At 41.6% G+C, this 12,048-nt stretch overlaps 1 protein-coding gene across 50 annotated transcripts in view; it reads left to right on the forward strand.

Moving 5' to 3' along the window:
- ADGRL3 (adhesion G protein-coupled receptor L3) overlaps nucleotides 1–12,048 on the forward strand; it is an 820,109-nt gene that overhangs the window by 607,031 nt on the left and 201,030 nt on the right. For 34 of the 50 annotated variants that reach the window (XM_042860378.2, XM_065595838.1, XM_024100865.3 and 31 more), the window contains one exon: nucleotides 9,396–9,701. In XM_042860378.2, coding sequence (XP_042716312.1) covers nucleotides 9,396–9,701 — 306 coding nt within the window. The remainder of the gene's footprint in view (nucleotides 1–9,395; nucleotides 9,702–12,048) is intronic. The other 16 variants (XM_065595822.1, XM_065595830.1, XM_065595824.1 and 13 more) reach the window with 1 other exon arrangement.

Consider the following 12,048-nt stretch of genomic DNA (forward strand, 5'->3'; position numbering starts at 1 on the left):
ATGTTTCCATAGGCTGAAAGGCAGCAAATACAGACACAGACTACTGCTGTCGAATGGCAGAAAAAAAAGGATTTTGTGTCACTGACTAGATATAAAGTATGCAATTCAAAATACAGAGGAAAATACAAAAAAAAAATAGATAAGATGCAATAAAATTACAGTTACTGAATAAAAATGCCATGGATCGCTCTCCGAAACAGCCAAGAAAAAATAATTTTCTACATTCAATATTTTTTTACATTTGCTTTTTCTCTCAAGAAACTAAAAGCCACGTTTCCCCTTGAGGGTGCAATATAGTTAGTGTAATTAAAAAACAACAAGAACCTCCCCTGAAAATCTTGACCTGCAGTAAATCTATTCAAGCTATTTGTGTGTGCGCGCGTCCGCTTAAGTGGCTAGAATGAAAAACTGACAGTATCTGTTGCTGAAATCAAAAGTGATTTCTACAACAATGAGATATTAGGGAATTCCTGCCGGTTTTCTCTTTAATGGAGTTTGAGGTATGCAAGTTGGAAGACAACGTATCAGATCTGCAACCAAAGCTCTGATGGATGTGAATCACACTGGGGAACATAGATTGTTTAGGAGGTTAGACGTTCCCTACATACTTTACTGAATAATATGTAGCTGTTGTACCCCGGGGGTGGGGGAGGGGGAGGGAATATGATCTTCCTTTTTGAAATAACATGTGACATAAGAAAGGCAGATCTGATATTTTAAAATATATTAATTCAAAATAATGCAGCCACAGACGACAGTATTTGCACATAAATGGAGTGATTTAAAGCTAGATCGCCTAAAAATAGCTCTTCGACTGACCTCTCAGATCTGTTAGATGAGTCCATTCACAATAAATCCTGATGCACTGTCTATTGGATCAGCTCCTCTGTAATGTTTCCCTGTTTACCAGGGCTCCATAGTTAATCTGCATTTCTAAAAACAACACGATTGTGAAGAGACACTACCTTCCCCTGTACTATAAATGATGGCCCAGTTTTAATTTCTGTCCAAATCTTCAGAACAAATTGCAAAAGGTGAGAGTAAAAGCTTGTGATAAATGTTCTTATTAGAAGGCTTCTGGAGAGTGAGAGAGATTCACAGAGACATCCTGGGCATTGAATAAGAGAGAACAGGTAAGACTCTGGGTAAGGTCTTTATCTAGCCAGGGCCCAATAGAAGCTGAGAAGGGTGATGATATGATATAGCACTTTCCTAACTACCTGGTGCCAAAGCCGGGGAAATTCTTAACATTTCCCTTTGTTAAATGTAATGGGCAGTAGTTAAATATTTAAATCTGGTTGCTGTAGCCCCATCGTTGGGCCAGGAATAAAGTCTTTTTCGAATGGCTCTCTACGGGCTTACATTTTAAACGGAGATGTCAGGTCCTCTGACTTTTTGAAAAAGATCAAAGGTGGCAGGTATTTTGGAATGAGACTGAACATTTATTTCCCAAATAAAAATGTAATGGGCCCAATAAGAGAGCTGCTGGGTGTTGAATAGTGCGGATTGGAAAATGGGTATTATTCCCACAGAAAATTTTCACCTTTTTATTGGGGAGGCGGAGTGGGGGACGGGGAAATTCAGCCCAAACGAGAATGTTTTCAGTATTTGGCCAGAAGGTTTTTGACAACAACTCAAAATTTTCCATGGAAGACAGAATTCTTGTGGGTAAAGTTTACTTTAGTCAAGAAGCTACATTTCCATTGAGAAACAGTTTTGATGGGAAAAAATGTGACCAGCTGTAATGCTGAGCTATTTGGACCGTCTGGTTCCAAATGTTTAGTGCTTGGAATATGATTAATCAACTCATTGAGGCAATGTGGTTTAGTGGTAGAGAAGGAGGCTAGCATCTTGCAGTAGAGCACAGCCTCTTTTAGGTTTCACCCCCTTGAATTTTATGGTCATTCTGTTTTTCAAATTAATTTAAAAAGCTCAAAGTGATGTTTGGATAAATCACAATGTTTTAACTGGCTTCAGGTTGAATCCAGGTAAAGCTATCGAGTTTGCAGCAATAAATCCTGTCCTGCATTCATAATTCACCTAAAATTTGGTCTGGATCCATGTGAACCTCTTTCCATGTTTGTCAAAATGCTTGTGAATGTTTGGACCAGCCTCCCAATTAGCTTGTTCCAGTGACTGCCCACTCATCTTAGATGTTATGGCAGAGATGGAAGAACTGCTTGTCTTAAAGAATTGGCTTGGCTTGGTTTGGGTCCATATTTCCAAAGAGTTCAGTTATAGAAGACCTTGAGCAGACTATTGAGACACAATCCCATCACCCAGGCATGTATGTATCCCTTCAGCAGCCCCGGCTACTGAAAGAGTCCAAGAGAATTATATTGTACTCTTGGGTTCCTGTACGTCCCTGGATCAGATTTATCCATGATTGGCAAGAGAGCCCTTGTATGATGGAGACCAATCCATAGGTTTGGTATGAGAGACACTTGGCCTTCCTCTTTAGTAAACACAAGTAATTATTCCCGTTCTATACAGTTAATTCTGTTTATTGAAATGGAGGGTAATCTGTTTTTGCTGCTTCCCTGTGCCATAGCTAGTCTGTGATAGTAGAATACAGGAGCCAGTATTCAAATGGCTACAGAGATATATAGCTAGCTAGCTAGACACATATACACATTACCTGGGACAGCACGGGACAGTGCTGCTCTTCACCTCATGTACCAAAGAGAATATTTCACTCAGTGGTTAATCAACAAGTCATATTCCAAGATAGTTGCTCATATCATTGTTAATAATGCTGGTACATATGCAAGGCTTGACCCAAAGCTTACTGAAGTTGCTGAGAATCTTGCCATTGATTTCAGTGGAGTTTGGATCAAATCCATAAAGAAAGAAACAGAAACAGGATTGGTTTTTCAATTAAAAATATTGTTTCTACTAAGATTAAAACAAATGCAGTGACAAGTGTTGGACAATGCCAATAGGAAACTAATTCACTTAAGGAAGGTTTACAAGACAGTGGAAGAGAGAAAAACAGCTGTTTTGATTTGTTTAACTGTTTTAAACCAGAATGTTTTTTTTTCTTTCAAGAGGTATCTAAACCTTCCTATTAAGCATGTCAATATATCTTGTTCGATTGTTTGATAGACAAAGAAAGGAAAGGAATGAAATGCTCTAAGCAAAATAAATATTTATCATATAGAAAAAGGACAAAATCAGCAGAGAAAGACCTTTAGGTTTTGAGTTTCTAACATCCTTTCACAAACCGGCAATGCTGTGTTTTCTTAACACGTAAATAATTGTGAATGCAGACACAGAAGATTTGTATGAGAAAATAACTTGATTGCTCTAAATTTCAATGGACGTTGAACTGTTCAATTTCATTCTAAATAGTTGTTTCAGTGTTTTCAGTGGGAGACCTGTTCACAGCATCCAAACTGCTGAACATGCATGGTTTTGGGGGCCTCAACATCTGTTTGAATGTCATGCTTTCTCCAAGCTTGCTGTAAAGCCTTATAGAATCACTTAGTTTAGCTGGATAGGGTGACCAGATGTCCCAATTTTATAGGGACAGTCCCGATTTTTGGGTCTTTTTCTTATATAGGATCCTATTAACCCCCCCACCACCACCACCACCCCTGTCCCGATTTTTCACATTTGCTGTCTGGTCACCCTAGCTGGACATCCTTTGTGAAACTACAAGCACTGCCTCACCTTCCTCTGAAATGAGGAAGCACTGGCTCTTTGTGTGTGTTTATACTGGAACAAACCTTTAGATTCACAGATTCATAGGTTTTAAGGTCAAAAGGGATCTTGATGACCATCTAGTCTGACATCCTCCCTAACACGGGGCATAGAACTTCATCCTGCAATTTCTACGTCACCTCTTTCCAGAAAGATATCCAGCCTTGATTTAACTTGTTTGCTGGGACCCCCTTTGAAAATATTTCAAGCAGTGACGACCCTCCTCCCCCCCCAAAAAAGTGATACCAAATTAGTGTTGATACTCATAGATATCGCCATCCTTACTTCTGCACTGATGCTGGTGGCAGTACTGCCTTCAGAACTGGGTGGCCAGAGAGAGACAGCTGCTGAATCTCCGCTCCCCCTCCAGCTCCCTCTTCCTCCCAGCAATATTTTTGTGATCTCGCAACCCCCGTACAATAGCCTTGTGACCTGCTTTTGGGTCGGGACCCCCAGTTTGAGAGATGATTTAAAGGCTTCAAGAGATGGAAAATCCACCATGTCCTTAGATAAGTTGTTGATGCTTAGACACCCTAAAAGAATACCTGGGCAAATGAAGTTCTGGTAATTACAGGCACTCTTGCCTAGAGTCAAAGCATTTTATAAAAAGATGAGTCTTGCAGTTTTTAAATCAAGATGTGAGGACGTCAGTCGCTCAGCCAGAGGTTATGGATCTATTGCAGGAGTGAGCGAGTGAGGTTCTGTGGCCTGCAATGTGCAAGAGGCCAGGCTAGATGATCATGATGGTCCCTTCTGGTCTTAATGTCTGTGAGTCTAGTGTACGGCCACTGGTGAACACAGCCCGGTGTCTGACAATGCCACAAAGGAGTGAATAACCGAGTCTGAGATGACATGTGGGATTCTTCCTGTGTCAGGAACCCACACAGTGATCTTAGCCCAACTGAATACAGCTGAAGTAAAAAATAAAGGACATGGTTATTCCACAGGCTTGAAAACACTGCTTGTTTTGAGCATAGTCCTTACCTGGTCTTCACTCTGGCAAAATTCCCACCGAGCCTAATGGGAGTTTTGCCTGAGCATGGACCTTGAGGTTTGAACTCCGTGTGAAATTTGAGAAATAGAAAGAGCAAGGAAGATGGGTCATATCTTTTCCTCATACAGTCAGCCCATTAGAGAGGTCTATATATTTCCTAGTGAGTTGCAGCTCTCCTGCTGAGGATCTTAGAAATGCCCTTTTGTAGCTGTCACGCTAGTCTGAGCATGTCTGGAAAAGCTAGTTTTATATTATTGATGTAGATGTTCTGTATATGTATGGGACATGGGGAGAAAAAATCAAGTATTGCTTTGGGTTATCTGGGGAAGTTGCCTAAACCAGGGCTCAGACTTTCCCAGCAGCTCTATGGATTACATTTAGCGCCAGAACGATGCTCCATAGAATCCAAGTGTAGCGTCTCACAAATGTTCTGCATCTCAAGCTTGTTATAGAAAGCTAAATTTACTCTAAATCTAACCTTCAACTCTCAAAATGGCAAAGCATAATAAAACAAGCCGTAAAAATAAAATAACCATAAATATGCATTTCTAGTTATAATAAGGTTAATGATTTTTAAAGGTTACTGCTCCTCTGTAAGAAAACATTGTATTATGAAGTAGTGTCTTCTATTAAAATAGCCCCATGCAACACTGATTTTCTCCAGGTTTAAAATTTACCGTTTCTTGGCAGTGTGGATAAATCTGAGTATCTCATCTATATTCTGTACTGCAGAACTTCAAGTAATTTTTCACAAGTTGCAGTCTATTCATGGTTTTACTGGGATTTAAGAGTTATTTATATGTAAATGATTCCAATCTCAGATTCTTTTCCAACTAAACAATTAAGTTGGTTTTAAAGTACACGGATGTGTGAGTGAAATCTACTGTGGGAGCTTTCTGTGTTCTATAAAACTCACTGCTATTAGTATGGCAAGCTTGTCTTTTGGAACTCATTATCACGGTGACTTGTTCAATAATTAGACCTTTGAACTGAATTCAGTAGTATCCCATCCATCTAATTCTGTTAGGTGACTTCAAACCAGTTGTTTCATCCTTTCTTATCGTTTGTCCTTTGCATGATGTGAAGCTGAATTCAGTGCTGAGATTGTTTTTATTTATTTATTTGTAAAGGTAACAGACAAGCACACACACACACACACAAAAGAAAGAGAAAAATACCCTTGAAACTGGTTCTTGTATCAATGCCCAGGGGTCTAGGCAGATAAAATAACTGCCATTTTATGACTATGGGAACATATTTGTAAATTCTCCATGCCTAGCTGATCAAATAAACCTTCCGGAGCTGCAACCTAAAAACAATATAGTCCAAGATTCACAATAACTATTGCTAAAAGGCAGGCTCAAAATTTCAACCCCCTCGAGATTTCTGTTCAAGTCAATGGGAGCTGCTGACCACTCATCACTTTGAAAACTAGGTCACTTATTGAGTTGCCTGAATATGGACTTACCCCCTAATTTTTGACACCCATGGATGAAAATGTTGGCCATGTATACATAGGCATTAATTCTGGTATTGTTCTCCAATGACTGCTTGAAAAACAATTTGTCTTTTACACCTACACTCAGAAATGTTTGTAAAAATTGAGTGGTCACTCATAACTACAGGTCAGTTTTGCCTTAGGTGCCTTAACTAATATAGACATGACCATCTCTATATTCACACTACTTAGTATATGTTATTCGGCAAATTAAAGGTAATGTGTAGTTACCTAAGGCAACTGGAAACATCCTAATTGCAATTTTCTTTCTTTCTTTCTTTCTTTCTTTCTTTCTTTCTTTCTTTCTTTCTTTCTTTCTTTCTTTCTTTCTCCTATTGTAAAATAAAAGCAGGTGAAATTTGACTGGGCCATATTTGCTGAAGTTCACAAGAACCTTTTAGCCAGCGGTAATTTCAGATGGAGAGCATATGTAGCCTGGTGTTTTAGTGCAGCTTTGAACAGAAACAAGGGGAAACCTGGTGATTTCTGTGAAGTTTTGCTTTGCCTTGTTTTGAGATTCATTCAAACCCAGAACACAGGGTGAAAGTGAGTCAGTGTGAACATGCTGGAAAATATGATCAGCAGCCCTGTGGTGGATTACACTTCCCTGATTTTCAAAGCCGCCTCCTGACAAACCCAGGTCTTGTATGCACACGTATAGACCACAGTGTTTAATGCTGGCAAGTTAGGGTCAGGAGGTTAATAATAAAGGGCCTGATCCCCCAAAGGTGCGAAACACATGCAACTGATGCTGGATGAAGAGCTCGCAGGGTTGTGCCCAATGCGATTGTCATTGAGGAAAGCCATAAAACAAGTACATTGAACTAATAATGTGATCACAGAAACAGTGATTTTTTTAAAAAAATGTAAACAGCAAGAAATTGATAATGGAATCCTATAAAAATCTCCCCAATAAAAACTTAAGATTCATCCAAGATGTTTAGCTAGCTAGTCATAGTGCTCAATATAGAAGAGAGAGATTGTTTTCCACCTGTGTAATGGGGAGGATTGCCTGTCCCTACCATGCAGGGTGCTGTGAGGATCAATACATTAACAATGATGAGGTGCTCAGACACTACATTCATAGACTCATAGAAATATAAGACCAGAAAGGGACCTCAAGAGGTCATCTAGTCCAGTCCTCTGCACTCACGGCTGGACTAAGTAAAGTGGTTGTCTCCAGGGCCTCAAGGGGTATATTTGCTTTTATGGAGCAAAAGCCAACATATCTTTAAATGGTGTTGTGAAACTGGGCTTGTGGGCCTCTTGTTCCTCCCCAAACTGGTCACTTCATCAAGCCCTAGTTGCAAGAGAGGAGCAAAATGTTACACCAAGCGAAAAAGCAGGTGGTCTCAGTCTCCTAGCAGAAGTGTATGATATACTGTCATGGGGTGGGGCACAAATGTCGCTGCTCAGTGAGGAAATGTGGTGGAAAAGGCATCCATTCCTTCAATGGTGGGGATAAGAGGAAGCCAGTTCTTCTCTACCCTTGTGCATTGTGTACTCATTGGAATGGTGGCACTTTAAATGAATGCACAAGATACAAAGCAGTAGGGAGCCAGGCCCCACAGCTCTGTCTCAGCCTGAAGTGCAAATTGTAATGAAGAACCTAATACGACTGCTCTATTTGGTCAGCTTTTCGGAAGTCCTAATCAGTGACAATATGTGGGTCTAAATAGCCGGCAAAATAATGTAATTACAAGGGGACTGTCTCTCCATATTTTCATACACAATACTTAGCAGAGCAATTATGCAACACAGAGCAGGTTAATGTTGTTTTAAATTAGTTAACCTCTCATTGCTGCCGGGCCCCTCTTGTCAGTAACAGTTGTAATGGCACATCTTTTTAATGATTAAACCATCAAGGAATGTGCTTTCTGTGAGGTGTTCCTTTAAGGCCACCATACATGCTACGTTGTGAGGGCGCCGGTATTACTGGTAGGATCAGGCATTAGCACGGGAGTTGTTACGGAATGTAAATGAATTCGTTCCATAAACCACCTCTGGGCTAATCCCTGGATGTGCGCTTGTGGCTGGAATGACTCCGCACAAGACAGGACTGTTGTCAGGCACTGCAAGAGGGTGATGTAGACATGAAGGATGTTTCACTCCGTCATTGGTGGTAGTCATTAGTGCAGTTCTGCACTAGGGCTGACATTGAGCGGGGCGCTGGGAATCTCTTTGAGTAGCAGTTCCTGGTCAAGGCTTTTCTAGTTCAGCCACAGTTAGCCATCCATCAGTTAATACCACTTTGGGAAGATCTACTCTAGTCTGTTGTCATTTTAGATACTTCTCCGGAGGCGTGGTAGAATTCAATTTTTAGTTCTTGATCATTTTGACAGATCATATTGATGTTTATTTGTAAGAATCATTTTAGATTTCTATCAATTTACGTTTTCAGTTGTGCAAAATTATAGGTTTTAAGCATTCCCCCCCCCCCATTTTATCTATTTAAATATCCATGGCTTTGGGGTGGGGGAAGGTCTGACAATTATTTAGCCAGTAGATTTGAGATTCAAAAAGTTAAAGCTTTGTGAACCATTAAAACACAAATTGTCAACCTCACATGTCAAAATATTCAAAGTAAATATTTTAAATCAACAGATCATGCCTGTTTTTACTATTCATTTCCTAGTCCATTTGTAATGAGCCTCATTCAAAAGTGTAAATCTCTGGATTTTTGACACTAAGAAGTTCTCAAGCGGGATTTCTCTTATTTTACCTATCTAAACATTGTAATTATTATCAATGGACATATTTTTTTCATCGGTTTGTGTATGTAGGTGAAGTCGACATTGGCTGAGATTTAGTAATAAAAATCAAATTCGTCCAAGCCTATTTATATAGCACCCTGGCCTAGAATAGTCAGCAGCAGACGGATTCATAAGGAGTTAATGTTTGATTGGAAGAAACCGAACACCTCCTATTTGTTTTGTAATGTAGTTGCACTCTGTAAGGAGAGTGTTTTTGCTATGCTTTGGGAAGGACTATGAAAGCCTACCTTTAGCAAAGCTGTAATTAATGAGTTGTTTGGTACTCGGACACAGTTTTGATGCAGTCGCTTCCTGTGGTCCTTGCTAATTTTGTAGAGAAAACAGTGCATCATGAAATATTAATGTGTCCTCTATGTTAGAACATCTCAAAGCCAAAGAGATCAGCAATTGGACTTTTTTTTTTTAACGTACTTTTGCTTTGTTTCAGAAGTATCGACATCTGGGGCGCATGGCATGGGAAGCACCACCACCAGCACCCCTCTTCTCCTCACCGCCACGAGCACCGGGCGCACCACCACCACCTCAGCCGTGGGCAGAAGGAACAGGAGCACGAGCACGCCCTCGCTGGTGGTGGATGTCCCCGATGAAATGACTACACCCCTTCCACCTGCCTCCTCCCAGCTCCCCGCTGTAGGGGCAGAGAGCTGTGAGGCTGTGGAAGCCCGTGAGATCATGTGGTTTCGGACCCGGCAAGGACAGATGGCAAAGCAGCCGTGCCCTATGGGGACAGTAGGTGAGCCCCATTGAAATGGCCTGAGCAAGCCATGTTTGGATGCTGGGTGGTGATGTTATTATATAGGAAGTCAGACTCAATGATCTGGTGGTTCCTTCTGGCCTTTAATTCTGTGATGCTGTGCCTCTGTCTCCGTTTGTCTGGTTCTTTCAGTGACTTGGTCAGAGATCTGCTTGCTACTACCATTTATACCGTACACACCGTCTCCTGGCAGGCAGGCCCACGTGGCCTGTCACCAGTGGGATAAGCTAATGGTTATTTAGGAAGTGTGGCAGCAGCTGATGAACTCCCAGCTGTATGAAGGACCAGCTCCTGAGTATGCCTACCACTCCCTGCGAGATCCTGAACACCTTCAGCTCCCAGTGAAAACAATGGGAGGGGAAGGCTGCCCAGCATCTGGCAATATCAGGCCTTGGTACCCCAAGGGAAATGCCCTGTTGAGTACATTATGCAATACACTTTATTGTCTTTATTCTGTATATGGATGAGCCGTGCCTGGGCTGATTGCTGAGGTTTTGGTTGTTTGAAGTTTATCCTAAGTCTTATCCTGTGCCATGGTGGGATTTTGGCTGTTTCCATTGATACCATTTTAAAGATTGTGGCCAAGATTCTCAAACTGGGGTGCATAAAGTTGGGCTCCCTGATCCATAACTAGGCACCTAACTGGGAGCGGCTGATTTGTCAGAACTACCACACAACTCCAGCACCCACTGAAGTTCCGGGGGGAAGGAAAGTCAGATTCCCCCGTCAAATACATACAGGAGAGCTGGCCAAAAAATGGGATTTTTTTTTTTTGAAAAGCAAAAGTTCAAAATTATTTTTTTCTCTGACATGTCAAACAACTGGATTTTTTTTTTTTTTTCGGCCAAAATGTTTAAGAAAAAATTGTCTGGTGAAAATGTTCAGGAGATTTTTAGCCAGTTCTAGTCAGGGACGGATTAATCTTTTTTGGGTCCTGGCACCCGGATGATGGCCCCACCTCCACCCAAGGCCCCACCCGTGCTCCGCCCTGAGGCCCCGCCCCTGCACGGCCTCTTTGCCCCAGACCCTGCTGGTGCTCCACCTCAAGGCCCTGCCCCTGCTCAGAGAGGGAGCTGGGGTTGTATCCCCAGTAGACTAATGTATAAGGCATTAGCATGCTATATTAGAGACTATGGGTTCAAGCCCTGTCTGGGGTTAAAAGCTCTTCTCCCTTTTTGGAGGGAATGAACGACAGGGAATAGATCACTTGATGATTACCTGTTCTGTTCATTCCCTCTGGGGCAAGGTGGCACTGGCCACTCTCAGAAGACAGGATACTGGGCTAGATGGACCTTTGGTCTGACCCAGTAGGGCCATTCTTATTTTCTTATTAGAGGAGAAAGCGGCAGGTGGGGAAGAGGCCGAGTGGAGGTGGAGCGAGCAGGCAGGGCCTCTTTTGAGCATGGGCCTGGTATTGGTGTCGTAAACCTGGTACTGGTTCTAGTATCCAATTTTGAGAACCTGTATGCCAATAAGATATGAGGAAGGTGGCGGAAATTCACTAAAGAGCAACAAAAAATTAATACAGGGTTAAAAGAAGTGGAGAAAAGTTTAAAAGAGCAAAACATGTTAGGTCTTAGTTTTTCAGTGCTGTGCAGCGTGTGTCATCATTTACATCTGTGTGCACTGCTTCTGATCCTTCTTTCACACCAGGTGAAGTGAATAGAGTAAAACAGATATAAACCCTGTGTTTGTGAGAGGAGAATTGGACCCAGTGAGTGCAGAGTGGGCATAAAATAGTACTTCTGGTGCCTTTTAGAGGCACTTTATGCAGATGTAAATGAATACACAAAGTTTAGGTCATTGGAGGATCAGGCCCATTGCTCAGCTGTCTGACGACCAAGGGGAGAATAAAATAATCGTCTATAAAGTCCTGGTCATAAAATGAAGGAAAGAAAGGAAGCAAAAGAAAAGTTAGGCTGAATATCAGGAGCCATCTCCTAACAGCGAGGTCTATGAGGTTGTGGAATAGCCTTTGTAGGGAATCTCTCTGCCCCATTGCATGAATTATAGAAAACTAGATTGGATGAAGTATTTTGGAATATGGAAAAATTCCCCACAGGCAGAGGATGGTCCAGAGCGGCCAATAGGCCTTTCCTAGCTCTAATTTCTGTGATTCATATGATTCATTAAAGCTGCCACGTGTTGTCAGTGCACCTGTTCCTGCTCCCTTTGAAGACATCAGCAAAGCACTCTTTGACTTCCATGGGAGTAACATCAGGCCCCACATCTCATTTACTTCCCTATTGAAAAGTTTGGCTCTTCAGTGCAGAGCACCTTATGGGATGCAGGCTCTTTAATCTAACATCTCTGCTTCCTTGCCTTC

Source organism: Chrysemys picta, chromosome 5 (assembly GCF_011386835.1).
Source record: "Chrysemys picta bellii isolate R12L10 chromosome 5, ASM1138683v2, whole genome shotgun sequence".
NCBI lineage: Eukaryota > Metazoa > Chordata > Testudines > Emydidae > Chrysemys > Chrysemys picta.